General features: G+C 51.2%; 1 protein-coding gene and 2 long non-coding RNA genes across 7 annotated transcripts in view; 1 reads left to right on the forward strand and 2 right to left on the reverse strand.

The window, feature by feature from the left end:
- LOC133056385 (uncharacterized) lies at nucleotides 1-8,409 on the reverse strand. 4 transcript variants are annotated; one of them, XR_009692799.1, is made up of 6 exons: nucleotides 8,289-8,409; nucleotides 7,684-7,815; nucleotides 3,595-4,074; nucleotides 2,627-2,772; nucleotides 1,257-1,384; nucleotides 1-643 (listed from the first exon to the last, which is right to left on the reverse strand). It is a non-coding gene; the product is annotated as an uncharacterized LOC133056385 (long non-coding RNA). The 4 variants fall into 4 exon arrangements; XR_009692800.1 differs by having other exon boundaries at nucleotides 7,684-7,785; nucleotides 8,289-8,403; XR_009692801.1 differs by lacking the exon at nucleotides 3,595-4,074.
- LOC133056386 (uncharacterized) lies at nucleotides 8,290-16,099 on the forward strand. The gene is made up of 4 exons (XR_009692803.1): nucleotides 8,290-8,413; nucleotides 10,661-10,721; nucleotides 12,960-13,867; nucleotides 16,067-16,099. It is a non-coding gene; the product is annotated as an uncharacterized LOC133056386 (long non-coding RNA).
- CRYBA4 (crystallin beta A4) overlaps nucleotides 15,690-19,971 on the reverse strand; it is a 12,595-nt gene continuing 8,313 nt past the window's right edge. The window contains exons 4-6 of one of the 2 annotated variants that reach the window (XM_061141649.1): nucleotides 18,861-19,002; nucleotides 16,632-16,774; nucleotides 15,690-16,252 (exon numbers count right to left, since the gene is read on the reverse strand). In XM_061141649.1, the coding sequence (XP_060997632.1) occupies nucleotides 16,105-16,252; nucleotides 16,632-16,774; nucleotides 18,861-19,002 (433 nt within the window). In that variant the 3' untranslated portion in view covers nucleotides 15,690-16,104. The remainder of the gene's footprint in view (nucleotides 16,253-16,631; nucleotides 16,775-18,860; nucleotides 19,003-19,971) is intronic. The other variant, XM_061141650.1, reaches the window with a different exon arrangement.

The raw sequence follows: 19,971 nt of genomic DNA on the forward strand, positions 1-19,971 counted from the left end.
TTTATTTGCAATGTTGGGTTAATTTCTGCTGTCTGGCAAAGTGACTCAGTTATAGATCTAAACATTCTTTTTCATATTTTTTCTGCTATGGTTTATCATATCAAATCTAGTCTCACATGCTGTACAGTAGGACTTGGTTGTTTATCCATCCTATATATACTAGTTTGCATCTACTAATCCCAGGCTCCAATCCTTCCCTCCCATCCCTTGTCAAACATAAGTCTGTTCTCTGTGACTATGAGTCTGTTTTTGGTTCATAACTATGTTCATTTATGTCGTATTTTAGATTCCATATACAAGTGATATATGTTTGTCTTTCTCTATTTGACTTATTTCACTTAATATGGTCATCTCTAGGTCTATGCATGTTGCTGCAAATAGCATTATTTCTCTTTTGTGGCTGAGTAATATTGCATTTAAATATGTACCGCGTCTTTATCCGTGCATCTGTTGATGGACCCTTAAGTTGCTTCCGGTCTTGGCTCTTGTGAATAGTGCTGCTATGAACACAGGGGTGCATGTATCTTTTTGAATTATAGTTTTGTCTGGGTGTATGCCCAGGAATGGGATTGTTGGATCATATGGCAACCCTATTTTTAGTTTTTTTCAGAAACCTCCATACTGTTTTCCATAGTGGCTGCACCTAAAAAAAAAAAAATTGGGTGAATTTCACATAGCTAAAACCGATCACTTTAAAGCAAGCAGTTCAGTGGCATTTATCCTTTATTTTTGACTGTGCTGGGCCTTCACTGCTGCCTGCAGGCTCTCACTGGCTGTGGCTAGCAGGGGCTACTGTTTGTCATGCTGGCCCCTCTTGCTGGGGAGCACTGGCTTTACGGCACCAACTCTGGCTGTGGTGCCTGGGCTTAATTGCTCACGGCGTGTGGGATCTTCCCGGGCCAGGGATCAAACCCGTGTCTCCTGCACTGGCAGACGGAATCTTTACCACTGAGCCTCCAGGGAAGTCCAGTTCGGTGGCATTCAGCACATTCCCAGTGTTGTGCAACGACCGCCTCGATCTAGTTCCAAACCATGTTCATCCCCTCCAAGTAACACCCCCCACGCATTAAGCAGTTCCTCCCCACCCTCCCCACTGCCCCAGGCCCTGGCAACCCTAAATCCATGTCCTGTCTCTTATGGATGTGCCTTTTCTGGTTATTTCAAATAAATGGAAGCATAAGATATGTGTCCTTTAGGTTCCGGCTTATTTCACCCAGCATAACATTTTTGAGGTTTATCCACGTCGTCACACATACCAGCACTGGGTTCCTTGATATGGCCGAATCATATTCCATTGCATGGCTACACCATAATCTGTGTGCCCATCCGTCTGTTGATGGACATGTGGGTTATTTCCACCTGTTGGCAATTGTGGCTGCTTCTGCTGTGAACATGTGCAGACAGTCTGAGTCCCTCTTTCCAAGCCTTTTGGGTACACGCTTCTCTGCCCCTTGTTTTCTTCTATACCCTCCCCCAACCCTGCACCTGACCCCCCCGACCCTGCACCTGACACCCCGACCCTGCACCTGACCCTCTGACCCTGCCCCTGACCCCCCATCAACCCTGTACCTGACCCCCGACCCTGCACCTGACCCCCCCCCCCAGACCCTGCACCTGGTCAGGGCGTCCTGGAGAGGGTGTGAGGTGGACTTCACCACCTTGTTACCTAAACCAGTCACATAAACCCTCCTCCCCCAGTGCCGCCTCTCTGCCTGGCCACACCTGCTGTATGCTCTAAAGAAGGGCTCCGGGAAGAGCCAGATTTCATCTGCCCTCCAGCCAAGCTATTAACAGAGCCCGTGTGCCTCCATCCGGGCCTCGGGGGAGCTTCTCTCTGACAGCTGTTCCCTGAGCCAGCAGCTCAGCTCCCAGGCTCACTCAGATAGAAATTGCATTTTGACTCATCAAAGCAGCTATCCTCACTGGGGTGAGGGTGGAGCTCCCCAAATTCAGGGGAAAGTGCTCGTACCGCAGAGGAGAGCCGTGTGTGGCATGGCCCTCAAAAAGCATATGCCCTTCAACATTCCCAGCAACCTCCCTCTCCGCCCCCCTACCTGCCATCATCACCTTCAGAAGCAATGAACTTACCCTTCCCCGCTAACTTGACACTGTTCAAGGGCTTTACCCACATCCCCCACCCCCAGCATCCTCTGAGGAAATGTCAATATCATCTTCATCTGATAAAGAGAGCGAGGCTCAGAGAGGGGGCGTGATTTACCCTGGGTCAGCCAGCTAGAAAGTGCTGAAGCGGAGATTCAGGCTCAGCACTGTTTCCAAAAGCTGCGCTCAGAATCACTGAAAAAACCATCTGCATTCACGCTCACCCAGTCCTTCCCCTAGAAAGGATGCTCCAGCCCACGGTCCGCTGGACGCCACCACCTTGCTAGGGGTGCTCTGGGGCCCATCCACCGCCCTTCCCTGGGCATGCACAGCAGTGGTTAATCTCTCCCTCAGTCCAGGAGGGACATCATTGGCTCAGCATCATTGCCACAGATGAGTAGAGTTCCATGTTTTCCAGCCTTGCCTCTGTTCTGCCCTCAGGAGCTGCCTTCAAGCGCAAAGGCCAGCAGTCCCGCTAGGTAAAGCGTGGACAGGAGTATGAGCCTGGACTGTCCAAGATACAGACCGAGACAAGGATTCACAGCTCGTGGTTGACTTGGAAGCTGATCCCAGGAAGTGAAGCAGATGAGTTGGAGAGTGGACTAACGGAGGAAGACAAGAAGACCGAAGAGCCAGACTGGGTGGGTCAGTGAGGGCATCGCTCTGCGAGGGCTGCCGGAACAGAATGCCACAGACAGGGAGGAATTCAGCGACAGGAACTTATCTTCTCACAGTTCTGGAGGCTGGAAAGCCACGGTCAAGGTGCCAGCATGGCTGGTGTCTCCCGAGGCCTCTCCCCGAGGCTCGCAGACGGCCACCTTCTCCCTGTGTCCCCACCTGGCCGTTCGTCTGTATGCACACCCCTGGTCTTATCTGAACCCCAGTCCTCTGGGATCAGGGCCCCACTCTCTGGCCTCACTTAATCTCCATGACCTCCATAAGGGCCCTATCTCCAGATACAGTCGCACTGGGGTCATACTCAATTCCACCTGTGAATTTAGGGAGACACACTCCAGTCCGTAACAAGAAGCAAGTGGCTGTGACAGCTGCCCCGCTGAGGTGCTCTGACAGGTGGGGCCCGCCTGAGCTGTCCCACGTGAGGTCCAGGGAATCAGGGCACCTGCCCCCAACTCTCACCTATCGTGGTTGAAGGACACTCCCCGCGCATCAGCCCCTCGCCACCTCCAGGCTGCCCCGGGCTCACACCCAACACGTGCGCTTGGCCAGAGACAGCAGTCAGCGGGGAGTCATGGGGCCCACAGCACGAAGCCGCTGGGATGCCTGGGCATAGTGAGGGTCCCGGGGACATGCCATGGGGTGTCCTGCCTACTCCCATCACCCGCCACTGCCCAATCCTACCCAGCAGAGCCCACCCTGCCCTCCATGAATCCAAGGTCTCCCCAGTTTGAGAAGCTTCCACCCTCTGGGTGCCAACCCAGCATATTCTGGTGAGTAACACAGAGCGCCCCCCCCCCACCTCCTTGAAGCTCCCACCTAGTCAGGGAATGAGCAGAAGTCACTGGGAGCAATGCCGTCATGACGAAAGTTCAGGGGACTTGGGAGAATTTATATATTAAAGACCCAACTCGTCTTTGAGGTCAATAAAAGGCCTGCTGAGTGCCAGACTCTGTACCGGGGACCGAGAACTGAAAGTCACAGGAAGTATAACTATTCCTTTTTAGAATCTTTTCAGTTTCAAGTGGCAGGAAAATAAGTCCGGCGCTGTAACTGTTTCAGGCACAGCTGTATCCAGGTGTCCAGGCAATATTACCAGGCGTCCATCTTTCTCCAGCAGTGAGGAGGCGCTCACCAGGCACTGCCAGGCTCTCTGCCACCTGGCTCTTTACTTCTTTTCTCTACCTTCCTCTCAGCTCGATCGGTAGCCAAGGCATGGATGTGGGAGTCAGGCTGACGTGAGTTGGAATCTGTACTTTACTCACGATGTGACATCACTCTGGGCCTCAGTTTCCTCTTCTGTAAAATGGGCACAACACAACCTGTCTTGCGGGGCTTTCAGAACAATTAAGTGATTTGACTGCCGAAAACACATGGCATGGTCAGTAAATATCCCCCTGCCCATCTCTCTCTCTCTCTCTACTGAAGAACCATTAGAGACTAGCTAAGACCCAGAGTTCTTAGTCCCGAGAAATTATTATAAACGGTCTCAGAAACTCCACAGACATCAACCCTGTCTGCAGGGCATGTAAGTAGCAAGTCCTGTCCACAGCTCATTTGCTCTTTTACATGTGCACATCCAAGCTGTTGGTTTAACTCAGTATAGGTTGGTGAGGACCCCACACCACACTCGTGGTCGCCTTCTTTGTCATCACTACCCACAGGACCTGAAGGTGTACCCTTGACTTTATGGACCCCCCCAATCAGTTATCCTTTAAGGAAGACCATCGGACCAGCAAGGTTCGGGGTTCACAAGTGTCCCACAACGTCTTTGCGGTGCCCAGAGCAAGGCTCGGAGACCAAGCGGCCTTGCCTGAGGTCACACGAGCCTCCCCCATCCCCACCTTGCTCCTTGTTCTGCGAGGGCCAGCCCCTGCCCCCCTCCCCTTTGTCCAGGTGCGTGTGTGTGCACGTGCATGCATGTGTGTGCATGTGTGTGCGTGCGCACATGTGTGTGCACATGTGTGTGCATTGTGTGTGTGCGCGCGTGTGTGGGCCTGCCTCTGTGCGTCCTGTGTCCCTGCGGCTCCTTTGTCTGCGCCTTTGTGTCCAGACAACAGAGGAGGCAGGCAGCGTGTGTGCCATTCTTACCCAGCCCGTCTCACGATCTGTCTGCAAACAGATGCCCCGCACCTGCTCCCCGGCCTCCCCAGCCGCCCCAGCAGGTGCTGCAGCCGGCCAGCCTCTCCCCGTCCTGCCCGCCCCTCCGGGCCCATCTCTTTTCCTGTAAGGGCAGATGCTGGCAGAGCCAGGGAGGGGCCGGAAGGAACTGGAAAGGGGGAGACGTTCCCTGCAGAGCCTCCCTCCCAGATCCCTCACGCCCGCAGCCCCATCAATGCGTGCTCTGGACGTTTCACCAAACCCTCCTCACCCCACCCACTGCCACCAGGGTCTCTGCCTCCATCACCCCCGCCTGGGACTTTCGGCTTCCCTCCAGTCTGCTCCTCTCACTCCAGCCAGATGATTCTCGAAATGCAAAGCTGACCTCATCACTCCCCCAGCCCACAGCCCTTCAGGGTCACAGGATGAAGAGTAAGCACCTTGCCTTCCCAGCAAGGCCTTGCCTTGGCTGACTCCTGCTGACGGTCCCACATCCACCCCTCACCACACTCCTGCTCCACGTGCCACCCCCCTGGCCCCACCCTAGTGCCCTTGTCTAGGACAAGGACACTTGGAGAAGGGGTGAAAGCTTCTCCAGCCTCCAGGTCAAAGTCGAGGCCATTAGTTACACGCATTCCTTGACTGATGATGTCCCACTCCTTCAGGGCTGCCTTTAGTTTAAGATTACATAGCTATTTGTTTGTCTGTGTGTACACACACACACACACCAGCTCGTGAGATCCTTTATGGGGGGAACCTACTGTTTTTCCACCATTACATCACCAGAGCTTGGCCCGGGGTCTGACTCACAGGTGGCCCTCCACATATGCACTGGTCAAAAGAATGCCTAACCTCCCAGTGTAAATGCTGCAGTTCTGGAACGTGTCTCAGAAACCATTTTATAGACGGACGAACAGAGACCCACAGAAGGAAAGTGACTCACCCAAGGCTCTGTTGCGATGCGGCCATGCTGATGGTATAAGCCGTGTCTGCCTTCCAAAGGTCACCCTCTCCTTCAGAAGCCAATCAAACAGCCCAAGCGCCCACGCTGAAGCGGCTGCAGAGATGCTGTCCCCTTTTGCCAGAACTTGTCTGCCTTTGTGAGTTAGTGGTTGTGTCCTCATCCCTTGCTCCAGACACCTGCTGCCGTCGCCCTGAGCCCCTCTCCCTGGGTCCACCCTCTCCTACAGCCTGTCATCTCCTCCCCTGACTCAGACACAGTGTGAACCCCATCCTCACCGATCCCCAGAGCAGAAGCAAATGCAAAGCTCTTGAAGAAGAAGACTAAGGAAATTGGGGGCAAATAGTAGCATTTACTGTGTTCCAGCTCCTGGGCTAAATGCTTGAAATGCAATGGCCGTAACAGCCCATGGCACCAGTACTGATATCATCCCCATTTTATAGACAAGGAAATTGAAGCTGAGGGACATAGCTAAGAGGTGTCTGAGCCAAGATTCAGCCCCAGCAGTCTGTGTCCAGATCCGGCCCCGTTACACCTTCCCGGGCTCTCAGACTGACCCCCCCACTGGTCTGGGACCAGCAGCCCATGCAGTCCTCCCTGCCTCCCTCAGCCCCGTCCACCCACCTCCCCACCCCCGCACGGCCACGCCGCAGCCATTCTGCAGGAACAGCGCATTCTTTATTTATGAGATGCATCTGGACTCTCTGCAGATCAGCTGGGAATGCCGTGGCATCTGCAAGCAGGAGGCAGAAAGTTCTGGAGGCCAGAAGTCCTCCAGGAGGTAGACAGGGGCGGGGCTCAGGGCACCAGGCTCCAGCAGGGGCGCCCAGTGGGTCTGCAGAGCATGGAGTGGGGGTGGAGGCCCCGTGATCTGAGCTCTGGGTCCTCTCTGCATCCCGGCCTGCCCCAGGCAAGCAGCAGAGAGCCCGGCGCGGGGGTGCAGGTGCAGAGATGGGAAACGGGGCAGGCACGGGCATCTCCGCAAAAGCCCACGGAACCCTACAGGGCAGGGGTTCTTGTGCCCACTTTATAGGGGAGGGAACCAAGGCCTGTAGAAGGTAGGAAGCTCTTTCTGAAATTTTAACCCTGCTTTGTCAGCCCTGTCACCCACAAAGAAGGAAATTAAAGTGGTTTATTGGGCTTCCCTCGTGGCTCAGATGGTAAAGAATCTGCCTACAATGCGGGAGACCTGGGTTCGATCCCTGGGTCAGGAAGATCCCCTGCAGAAGGGAATGGCTACCCACTCCAGTATTCTTGCCTGGAGTATTCCATGGACAGGGGAGCCTGGTGGGCTACAGTCCATGGGGTCGCAAAGTTGCAAAGACACGACTGAGTGACTAACACACACACACACACACACACACACACACACACGCAAGGTGGCTTTTAAGCAAGCCCTCAGGGGCCTCCCTGGCGGTCCAGTGTTTAAGAATCTGCCTTTCAATGCAGGGGACACAGTTTCAATTCCTGATCTGGGAAGATCCCAAATGCCGGGCAGTAGCTAAGCCTGTGCAACACAACTGCTGAGCCCACACACCGCGATTACTGAAGCCTGCACCCCTTATTGCCCGTGTTCCACAGCAAGAGACACCATTGCAATGAGAAGCCTGTGCCCTGCAATGAAGGGTAGCCCCTGCTCGCTGCAAGCAGAGAAAGCCCTTGTGACACAATGAAGGCCCACCACAGCCAAAAAATAAATAAATAAATAGATTTTTTTTAATTTAAAAATATTAAAAAAAAAAAAAGATTAAGGATGCCCTCAAGCCCAGGAAGAAAACTAAATATACAATAGAGAAAATGAGGCTCACAGAAAGGAATATGGAGTCAGGGATTAAGCTCCTCCTCACCTGGTACTGCCTAGTCGCTAGAGGTGGATTGTACTTTGGTCCCGAGCATCCTGGCAGTCAAGGAAAGGAGGGAATGCAGTTCCTTTCAAAGGTATCCAAGGACTACAAGGAGAAAGGAAGCTAGAGACACAGCTGTGGCAGAGAAACAGAGGAGGACCATCAGGCCCCTAATCAAGTCTCAGATTCCAAAATTCCTAGAAATTGTCCCACCAATCCCTATTCCACCGCCCCTTTCCCTCCCCTACCCGCCCCAGGGTAGAACCATCCCCTGGCAGCCTCTAGGAGCTGTGTTTTCACATGTGACCACCAGATGGCGGTGCGGCGCAGGTCTCGGGTGGAAGTTTGCTAGATTCCCACGGCGGCCCGGTGGGCTGGAGGGGCCGGGAAGCACCTGAGCTACCTCGGTGAACTAGTGTGGAACCTTCGGTTGAACCTCAATGAAGAAATCGGTCTCAGGCTAGGTCAGACTGCCCTGCTTCCTCGTAGAGGAAGGAGGAAGGGCCCTGGCCAGAGTGTCAAGAGTCCCTGGTTTGAGTCTCAGCCCTGCTTCCCGTTCTCTGCGCAAAAGAGCACGTTCACCTGCCCGGATCCGCCTGTCTTCTTACCTGAGCGAGGGGTTGATAACGCCTTGCTGGGGGAAGAGGAGACTGAGCCAGCGTTGGAGAGATCGTGGTCACTAAGGTCAAGAACAGCCAGGAGAGGTGAAAGAACAAGAGCTCCTAAGATACAGGTGAGAAAAAAGGGGGGCCCAAAAGAAAAGCCACAGGGGCCCCCGATTAGGGGCAAGGGAGGAAGTGGTCAGCTCTTCTGTTTCTTCTCATGGGTTTAGGGGTTTAGGGGAGTTCAAAGCGCCAGGACCTGTTCAAGTGTCGATGACAAACCCATCTTAAAACATCTAAAAAGAAAAAACACACAGGGAGAAGGTGTTTTTCGGTTCATGTGATAAAAAGCACAGGGTGTATTTGCATAACAGGATGGTGGGACTCATTTCTGGCCGCTAGGGCTTCCCCTGCCTTGGTTTTGCTTTCCTATTGCCTTCGAAGGCAAGTCCCAATCTTACACCTGTCACTTCACAAGCCTAGCGTGTAGAAAGCGTCTCCTTCCAAATGGTTCCAAAGTTCCAGAGCAGCCTCTCATTGGCTCCCGCTGGATCACACGCCCATCCCTTGGACCAATCACGGTGACTGTTACCTGGACCGCCGGTGTTCTCACCACTGGAATCAGGCGAGTCCTTCGCGGACTCGGCCCAGAGAGGAAGACAGGCAGGAAAAGAGCCTCCTCGCCCAGCGATATTTCCCCTCCACCAGTCTTGTAGTTAGGCGATGGGCAAACAGCCCTAAGAAGTAGGGATCGGGGGCCACCACCCACCGTGGGGGCTTGTGCCACACTCGGCTCCCCGCCCCACTGAGGCACGTGGGGTGGAGTGGGGGCTTCTGGGCTCAAGTCTCTCAGTTAGTGAGCTGGGGGGGGCCATGGCCTGGGGCGGGGGGGGGGGGGGGGGGGGCGGGGACGGGCGGCGGTTGAGTGCCTGGCCCTGTGACCAGCTGGAAGCAGACTTCAGTAGATGCCGTTTCTTAACAAAGGCCTGCGGTGATGAGCTCGGTTACTGTAGCCATCACTGCTCTGGTTGATGAATAGGTGTTCCACGCAGCCGCTTCTGGCAGGATTCAGGAAAAAAGCTCTCTCCTCTCCCTTCTTTCTTCGCTCTCCCTCCTTCCCTCCCTCTCATAAACACACCCAAGACGTGTCAGATCTTCCACTTCTCACCTCCTTTCATTCTGGGTGGTTTCTTTACTTTCTGTCTGACCTTTCCCACCGTCATCTGTGTCAGGGCCTCTGTGCTCCCAGGGTGGGGGGTGGGGAAGAAAGTGACTCATTAAGTGTGAGGAGCCTGTAGACCAGAGGAAGCACCAGACAGGCAGGCAGGAGGCTTCGGAGCAGCCTCATGGATGGTGCCTGCTGCGGGGCCTTAGACAAGTCCCTTCCCCTCTCTGGGCCAAAAGGATGTTGGCGAGACCTGCAGTCCCAGACTCGGTGGTGGGTCACGTGCACCACGCGTGGGGTTCCGCATGAAGGGTGTTCTGTGCTAACACTCACTTCTGAACAAACAGCATCAATAATTCAAGTGCCCCTTCCTTTATAACCTAGGAGAATTGGTCTTCTGGCAAGATAGGAAAAATAATTTCACGCTCCCTTTCCTCCCCTCCCATGATCACCCCTGACAAATTGTCTCTTTATTGCCTGTCACTCCAGCCATCATCTCACATCTGGGGTTCCATTTTTTATAGTTGCCAGCCTCACTCTGGCTCTGACTGGGACTGGCTTTTAATAGGGCTGCCATCAAATTCCAGTGAGGCTCTACCCATTCTTTCACTTAGCAAATATGGTCTGCTTTGACCCCTAGGGACACACAGCTTACCTAGGATATATGAGAAGGTCCCCACCCCCCCCCCACCCCAGTTATCATACTAAAGTGTGAGGGGCTACTTTCTTAACTATTTCAAAGAAGGACATGAACCTAGCAATTTATTTAATGTTTACAAATTCCATTGTGCCTAGTATCTCTTTAATGCTCCATGAAGCTTTATACAACCCACAGTGAGCTCAATGCTCTTGAGGGCTGGGTAACCTCAGGCAAGTTGCTTGACCTCTCTGAGCCTCTGAGCCTCAAGTTCTTGATGAGTTTTATGGGGATAATGATAATGTCAAGGAGTTACTGTGAGGTTTAAATTATATCCCAGATGAAAGAAATATATCATCAATATCATCATCCTTGTCATTGTTATGAGGAAGGTTGTTAAGGGGGTTGGGGTGAAGATAGAGGACTATCAGCCAAAAGAAAGAGAAAGTTAAAGTAATTCTAATAACAATACTGAAAATGATAGCAACTTCCACCACGTTCTCCTGAGAGCTTATCCAGTACCCTGTGTGTGTTCTGGGCACAGGCATATATAACATGTCCTTTAACTTTTCACAGGCAAAGGGGTGGGCCTTGCGTTTCCCCAGCTAACAGACGAGAAGACTGAGATGACAAGCTGGTAAGCCCAGGATTCGTGTCCACAGCTGTGATGGCCTCTGTCCCCAGGCGTGGTACCAATTCAGAACTATCAGGGTCAGACAGCCGCCCCCTGTGGAAGGTACAGCTTTAGGGGTACGACTTCCCTACATCCAGTGCTTTCTAGGGGCTCAGTGTGGAGACATTTCTAGTTGGAAAATGGCGACCAGACCCAACCCCCATCCAAGGCCTTAGCAAAACCTCAGAATCCGCAGAGACTGACTTCAGGCCCCCTCTCTAAGTTGTCCTCATCCCTATGTCTTCCTAATGCCCATTCCCTAGGACTGACCGTGAGACCACGTCCTGGACAGTACCCCTGCTCCCATCGCAACACTTAGCATCTCCGCAGTGCACTTCCTAAAGTCCTGCTGAATGCTGGGACCTAAACACTCCAAGCTAATTCCTACTAGGCTGTGAATGACTATCACACTTAACTGCCCCATTTCCCACTATATTCCTCAAGTCATTCATGACGCAAGATGCTCCACCAAAAAAATAAATAAATAAAAGATAATAATAGTTGTGTATTAGGTACTTTTGAAAAACTCTGAATACTCTATTCTCCCAGAGAGTCATTTGCTATTGTTGTTCAGTCACTCAGCCATGCGGGACTCTTTGCAACCCCATGGACTGAGGGAGTCAGAATTCACATTAAACTCTGGCCAGCTGTGAGTATTTCTGCCCTGTAGACACCAACAGTACCCAAAGCTACAGGACATAATATTTTTTTTCAAGGAACAAAGTAACAAAACCTGTAAAACAGTCATTGATAAATCCTAACTGAGGGCCCGGGTTCAATCCCTGGTCTTAGAACTAAGATCCCACAAGCCACGTAGTACGGCCAAAAAAACTAAATAAGTAAATTTAATTTAATAATAAAAAGAGACGTGACTCTGTTATACATTGGAAACGGGGCTTCCCCAACAGTTTAGCAGGTAAAGAATCCTCCTGCAATGTAGGAGATGCATGTTCAATCCCTAGGTTGGGAAGATGCCCTGGAGAAGTAGCAGCCCGCTCCAGTATTCTTGCCTGGAGAATTCCATGGACAGAGGAGCCTGGTGGGCTGCAGTCCAGGTGGTCACAAAGAATCAGACACAACTGAGCACTGTTCAGTGGAATGGGGGCAATAGTACCCCCAGAGAAGTGAAAATGGGTACTTGAGGAGCAAACGAAACCAAAAAAACCCCAAACATTATTATTTTTATGTATGAAGCACAGATATACATATATGATGGACATGGATCTTAATATATTATCATTATATTAATATTATATTAATATAATATCACTAATAATATAATATCATTAATATAACATAATATAATATCATTATATTAATACCTGTGGTATTAAAATTCCATTGACAAAAAGGGAAGCAGTTTGGAAAACAATGTCTGAAAAGACTCTGGAGGGGTGGCAATAATAGAAAAAAGCTTGAGAAACACTAGACTTGATAAGAGAAGTTCCTTCCCAGTCTGAAAGTCTATGAACACGTGATTCTAAGTGAAAGGGTCAGCGGGAGTGCAGGGAGCCCAGCTTCCACCCCTGGTCAGGGAACTACATCCCATGTGCTTCAACTAAGACCTGGTGCTGCCAAATAAATTTTAAAAAACCGAACCCCCAGGTGGGAACAAACCTGGTCTCCTGGACTGAAATGTTTCCTCTCAAAATTCACAAGTTGAAGTCCAACCCCCAAGACCCCAGAATATAAGGATATTTGGAGAAAAGGTGTGTCAAGAGATCATTAAGTCAGGCTGTTAGGGTGGGGCTCTCATCCAAGAAGACTGGGGTCCTCATAAGAAGAGGAAGAAGCACCAGGGGTTCACACACAGAGAAATGTCCACGTGAGGACACAGGGAGAAGGCGGCTGTCTGCAAGCCCAGGAGAGAGCCCTCCCCAGAACCCAGCCGGTGGCACCTTGATCATCAACTTCCGGCCTCCAGAACTGTGAGAAAGTAGATTTCTGTTGTTTAGACCACCCTAGTCTGTGCTACCTGGTTTTGGCAAACGTAGCAAATGAATACACCTGGGATGTTTAAGGAAGGCATCACTACAGCGACACGAGGTCAGAGAGACCACGGGGGAGGCAGACCATGGCTAGCCTCGTCGGACTAGGAAATACTGATTTGTTTTGTTCTTGGGGTGGGGTGGGAAGTGTGGGAGGGTTTTAGCAGGGGAGCAAAGGTCAAACTTACTTTTCTTTTTTTTGCCACACTTGTAGGCTGTAGGATCATAATTCCTCAACCAGGGATTGAACCCACGCTGCCTGCACTGAGAGCATGGAGTCTTAAGCACTGGACTGCCAGGGAGTTCCCCACGTTACGTGTTTAACGGGACCACCCTGGCTGCGGGGTGGAGAAGAGATTGTTGTTATGCAGTCACTAAGTCATGTCTGACTCTTTGCGAACCCCATGGACTGCGGCCCGCCAGGCTCCTCTGTCCATGGGATTTCCCAGGCAAAAATACTGGAGTGGGTAGCCATTCCCATCTCCAGGGGATCTTTCCAACCCAGGGATCGAACCTGCATCTCCTGCATTGCAGGCAGATTCTTGACCACTGAGCTACCAGGGAAGCCTGAAGAACAGGTTGTTCAGAGGCAAAGTGGGATCCGGGAGACCGAAGCGGAGGGAGGGAGAAGGGCTTGGACCAACATCGGAGTAACAGAGATGGTGACTCGGGTTTGAGGTTCTAGTACATTCTGAAGGTGCAGACACCAGGATTTGCCAGGCATTGGACTGTGGGGTGTGAGAGATTTTGGATTATTCCGAAGGTGTGGGCCCACGCAGCTGGAACACATGGTTCCAGCTTGGATTGTGGATGGAGTCTGTTTGAGATGTACATCAGGCATCCACGTGGAGGTGTCGAGGAGGGAGCTGGTATCCAGGGATGGAGTCCGGAAGAGAGGTCAGAGCAGGGGTAAACTCCGGGGAAGAACTGCCTGCCAGCCCTCTCCCATCAGGGACTGAGGTCCTTGCTTATGTGCCCCGCACGCCCGAACCTCCCCATCACAGCACCCATCACAGGAGATCATGGGCACTTGTCTGCCTTCCCCACCCAACTGCGTGAGAGAAACGGTTTTGTGTCTCTTGTTTACCAGTTGCCAGGGCCTGGAGGCCCAGAAGGTCCCAGGTACGTGGCTGTTTGAATGAACGGGATACCACAAAGAGGGGTTAAATAAATGACTAAAAGTGCCGGTGTTCCCAAACACTGTCCTCCCCTTCCGGAGCCAGATAATGTTATCTTTTCCGGCAGGCGGTTCAGAACCCTGCCCCTTCCTGACTCTATCAGACTTACTTATGACAGAGGAAGACAGTCCGGAAAATAGCCAGATGGCTTATGATTGTTAAGACAATCCATATACAAAGAGCCAGGAGAGAGAGTAAGGCGGGGCGGGCTGAGGCGAGGAACGTGTGTGTACAGATCTGGCCGCTCGGGCTGCAAATGGAATGGGGAGTTCCTTTCCTTGGAGGAAGGTGTTAAATGTGACTCCAGGGTAGTATGCGTGAGAAAGAACTGGGGAGAGAAAAAAGGAAGGTGTGAAGCTTTAGGGGAGAGGACTGGCTCCCTCCATGCATGGCTTTAAAAAAGCACACACTTAGGACAGTTTATTGGGAAGAGAGCAATCAGACATACGTGCACCTGAGTTTGGTGGGAGAACGAATCCCTGTATATGTATGACTGAGTCCCTTAGGACTGCCCACCTGGAACTACCACAACATTGTTAATCGACTACATCCCAGTATAAAAGAAAACATTTAAAAATAAATAAATGTACGTGCACCTTCCCTGGTAACTCAGCTGGTAACAAATCCTCCTGCAATGCCAGAGACCTAGGTTCGATCCCTGGGTTGGGAAGATCCACTGGAGAAAGGATAGGCTACGCAGTCCAGAATTCTGGCCTGGAGAATTCCATGGACTGTATAGTCCATGGGGTCGCAAAGAATCGGATACAACTAAGTGACTTTCACTTTCAGTAAAACAGCAGCAAGGTTCTTGAAGGGAAAAAAATCAGGAAACAAAAATGAACAAAACTAAAGATAGAAGCAGATAAAGCCCAAATCATTGTAGGAGATATTAACAGCCCTTTCTGAGTGATTGATTAAAAAAAAAAACTAATTTTTAAAGAATTGGCAAGGATATAGAAAAATCCTACCAAAGTTGTGAACCAACTTGACCTAGTCCACATTTATAGAACACTATACCTAACAACGGCAAGATTTTAAAGTTTTCAAGTCTATCAGAAATAGACCATATCTGGGCCATGAAATAAGTTTCATTAGAATATTGAAATCTTGAGTATGTTCTCTGATCACAATTAACAAATCAATAACAATAAAATATGTAGGAAATCCCTAATATTCAGATAGCATATCCCTAAGTAACCCATGGATCAAAGAAGAACTCATAAGGGAGACAGGAAAATATCAAACTGAGTGATAATGGAAACACATCAAATCACAAATTTCTGAGAAGCAGCTAATGCAGTGATTGCAGGGAGAGTCTTAACTCTGACTATATGGGCGTGCGTGCGCGGGTGCATGCTAAGTTGCTTCAGCAGCGTCTGACTCTTTTCAAACCCATGGACTGTAGCCCGCCAGGCTTCTCTGTCCATGGGATTCTCCAGGCAAGAATACAGGAGTGGGTTGCCGTGCTCTCCTCCAGAGAGCCTCCCCACCCAGAGATCCAACCTGCAGCTCCTGCATCGCAGGCAGATTCTTTACCGCTGAGCCACCGGGGAAGGTTCGACTATGTGGTGTGTGTGAGTTAGTCACTCAGCCGTGTTTGACTCTTTGCGACCCTGGGCTGTAGCCCGCCAGGCTCCTCCGTCCCTGAGATTCTCCAGGCAAGAATACTGGAGTGGGTAGGTAGCCATTCGTTTCTCCGGGGATCTTCCCAACCCAGGGATGGAACCCAGGTCTCCTGCGTTGCAGGCAGATTCTTTATCATCTGAGCCACCAGGGAAACCCATATGGGGGGAGGGGCCATAATTAATGACTCAAGGGTCTGCCTTTAAAAGCTAGACAACAGACGAATAAAGTAAACCCAAAATAATAGAAGATGAAAAACAGGAAGGATAAGAGCAAAACTCAGTGAAATGAAACACAGACGAACGACCGAGAAAATCAACAAAGCTACACTTCGATCCTCTGAGAGGATTCACAAAATGGAAAACCACAGGGTAACACTAGACCTTTTATTTTAGTATTACTTTTAGTTTTTCGTGCTGACTGTGCGTGGACTGGCCCACGGGATTAACTGGGTGCATACGGGTGACGGGGCGGGCAGAGGAGAGAGCTGGTAGCAGCGTCCGCGGTTCCTCTGTTCCAGACAAGCACGCGTCCCCTGCTCAGCGCCGACCCCTCTGCTCACTGCTGGATCCTTCGGATGCTCTGCACCTGGAAGGTCTGGGCGTGAGAGCCCCACTCCCGGAAGTGCTTGTAGTCGCCTGAGTGGTGGTCACACTCCAGCACGTACTGAAAACCTCGATAGCCAGGAAACTGGGAGCAGACCCAGCTGGAAAAGGGAAGGGGCAGACCATTACCTTTCGAGAGGCACCAGCTTGGCGACCACGGCAGAGACCCAGGGGGCCCCGAGGCTGCGAGCCCACTCCAGCCCCCCAGGCGTTCCTGCCCAGAACACGCCCTGCTCTGCCCGCCACTGGAATCTTTTTGATCATGCGCTCCTGTCTGCCAGCAACACTGTTCCAGCCCTTCTTTGCCTGGTCGAGTTAATATTTATCGTCCAGGTCTCAGCCCGATCTTCACTGCAAAGGGGGCGGTCTGACATCTCCTCCAAATTAGGCCATGGTCCCTCATCGGACCTTTCTAGGTACCTCAGGAGGTGTCCCCCTGCCCGCTCAACCTCCTCTCCGCTCCTGCCTCGATCCACTTACGCCCCCGAGTGGACGTGGAAGGAGCCCACTTCATTGCCATCCCAGCCCATGGCCTGGAGGGAGGGGTAGTCATCACTCAGCTCTCCTTTCCTGCCCAGGAAGTTCTCCTGCTCGAAGATGGTCAGCCTCGAGTCACGGTGGTTCTGCAGACACATGGAACAGAGTCGGAGCATCAGGGTGTCAGCCGGAAGCCCCAGCCGGCCCCAGCACCCCAGCTCTCGTCTCCAAAAATCAGCCTTCCTCACCAGCCCTCTGGAAGGACAATAAGGCAACAGGCACTGGAAACCTTACAAGAGACAAAACCTTCCAGAAGTTCACACAAAATAAACAAGGACAACAAGCCTTGGTGATAAAAGAAAAAAAGAAAAGAATCAAAAAAATCAATATGACAGCCCGCAGCAGGAGATCAGGGAGTAAGCTGGAGTGTTACACTAGGGTTAAGAGAAGGGTGTGGAGATCTGGGTTCAAATCCTGGTTCTCCACATGTCAGCTGACTGAGCTTAAAAACATGCCCCACATATATATGGTGGAATATTACTCAGCCATTAAAAAGAATGAAGTAATGCCATTTGCAGCAACACGAATGGACCTGGAGAGTGTCATACTGAGTGAAGTAAGTCAGACAGAAGGAAGGAATGCCATGTAACATTCCTTATATGTGGAATCAAAGAAGAAACGATGCCAATGAACTTAACTTACAAAACAGGAAGAGACTCACAGACTTAGAGAACGAACTTAATGCTTGCCAGAGGGGGAAGACGGGGGGATGGGATCGTTAGGGAGTTTGGGGTGGACATGTACACACTGCCATATTCAAAATGGAAAACCAACAAGGTCCTCCTGTAGAGCTCACGGAACTCTGCTCAATGTCCTGAGGCAGCCTGGATGGGAGGGCAGTTTAGGGGAGGATGGATCGTGTATATGTGTGGCTGAGTCCCTTCCCTGTCCACCTGAAACTATGGCAACCTTGTTAAATTGGCTATACCCCAATACAAAATAAAAAGTTTAAACAGACAAAAAACCTGCCCTCACAGCATTTCTGAGCCTGTTTCCTCATCTATAAAATGAAATTAACCACATCTACTTCTGCAGAACTCGTAAACCAGGTAAAGGCAGGGATCGCGTCTGGGGGAGTCCACGCAGGCCCCCACATGGGCGCAGTGGCTGGGCTGTCTGTGGAACAGTGAACAACCATAACACGGTTACTAGGTAGGTCACCATGGAAAATGTCACAGATGAGATTTAATCACCCGGAGGGTGACTGGCATATATTTGCAGAGCAGGTAAGGCCGGTTTCCAAGCTTTAGGTTCATTATGATTCAATTTGTATAACCAAATGATGTGCATATGTAGATATATAGCTATAGATGGTATAGATACACAGATCTAGACATCGATACGGACATCAATCACTGCAGATAGAATCTGTGGGTAGCACAGAAACCAAGGAAATCTCAAGTACTGATAACAGTAGGCTTCTATCTCAGAAGTGTGGGTATAAGTGACTTTTATTTTCTTATTCAGCCATATTGGGTTTTTCCCTGAACTTTAGGAGATACATACATGTGCTGCAGTTATTTAAAATTCATTAAAATTGTTTTTGAAGGAGAAAAATACACCTTTTTTGAGCCTCAGTTTTTTCATCTGTAAAATGGGGGTAATAGTACTCACCTCTACCCATACTCTGTAAACAGTAGCTAAAATATAAAATCAGGAACACTGACAATGAATTAGGAATAAGAAATAGGACCCTTCTTTCTCACGTTGCCCTGCCATCTCTGGTACCCAGCCTCTCCCAGTGGTCCCTGAGTCATGAAAAGAGAGACACAAGGACTTCTCTGGTGGTCCAGAGGTTAAGACTCCATGTTCCCAACACAGAGGGTATAGGTTCAGTCCCCGATCAGGGCACTAAGATCCCAAAGGCCGCACAGCACGGCCGGAAAAAAGGAAAAGGACAGAAAACAGGAAGGAGTTCATATCACAACCAGAGTTCCGACAGGCAGAATGTCTGTGGTGGGCTCTGTCCACATGTACTTTCTTCTCCCCAGAACTTAAGTACTATGGCCCGATTTCAAGATGAAGACACTGAGGCTCAGAGAGGGGAGGGACTGCCACAGCTTGAAGCAGTGACACGAGAATCTGAACTCTGGACATCCAATTCCCAAGCCCCCCGGGAGGGGCTCAGCGCCCCACCCCCGCCCTCAAGGACCAGGCGGTGTTGGGACTCACGGCGCAGGCCACGGGCCGGAAGGAGGTGAGCCGCTCGGCGGGGTAGGACGTGTTGCCGCTCCAGGCGTCCCAGGACGGGTACTCGCCCCGCTCCAGCACATACTGCTGCCCTTGGAAGCCGGCGTGCTCAAAACCCACCCACCTGCCGGCAGAGGGGAGAGGGTGCGAGAGGTTAGGAGGCTTCCGACCCTGAGTTCTAGGCCAGTGGTTGTCATGCAGGGGTGACTTTGCCCCCCCACCCCACCCCACCCCACCCAAGGAGGCAGTGAAAATGTCTGCAGGCATTTTTAGTTGTCTTGCTGGGAGTCAGGAGGAGAGAGATTTGCAACTGGCATTTGTGAGTAGAGGCTGGGGATGCTGCTAAACATCCTCCCATGCCCTGGGCAGCCCCCAGCACGGAATTACCTGACCCCAAACATCCACAGTGCCGATGTGGAGAAGCCCACTGCCCCAATGCGCATCCTGCCCCTTGCAGGTACCTGCCACCCTCGCACCTGTCCCCCTGGGCCACATAGATGACACTCGAGCATACGCTGACTTCAGCCTTGGCCATCTCATTAATCTCCGTCTCTCTTTTTAATTTTTTCAAATTTATTTTATGTTTGGCTGCGCTGGGTCTCCGCTGCTGCTGCAGGCTTTTCTCTAGTTGCAGAGGGCAGGAGTGGCCTCTAGTTGCGGTGTGCAGGCTCCTTATTGCGGTGGCTTCTCTTGTTTTGGAGCACAGGCTCTAGGGCATGGGCTTCAGTAGTTGTGGCCCGTGAGCTTAGCTACCTCAAAGCATGTGGAATCTTCCCCAATCAGGGATCGAACTCCTATCTCCTGCCTTGGCAGGCAGATTCTTTACCACTGGACCACCAGGGAAGTCCTCTCTCTCCCTCTTTTTAAATAAAACATATCTCATGCTCAGATCTCAGTCAGGCAGCAACAGTTAACTAAAAATTACTAGCATTATTTTTCACTGTATTTCTAGTTACCTTCCACTTTTGGTGAGTGATATTGACTGTTGATTTGTGCCTAACAGGGACATTTCAGACCCAACACTGGATTTTGAAGGTCTGCCCCCACAAGGCTGCCTCATCCAATGGGCAGACCCTGTGTGAATGGCGCCCCT

Source organism: Dama dama, chromosome 5 (genome assembly GCF_033118175.1).
Source record: "Dama dama isolate Ldn47 chromosome 5, ASM3311817v1, whole genome shotgun sequence".
In the NCBI taxonomy this organism is placed as follows: Eukaryota; Metazoa; Chordata; class Mammalia; order Artiodactyla; family Cervidae; genus Dama; species Dama dama.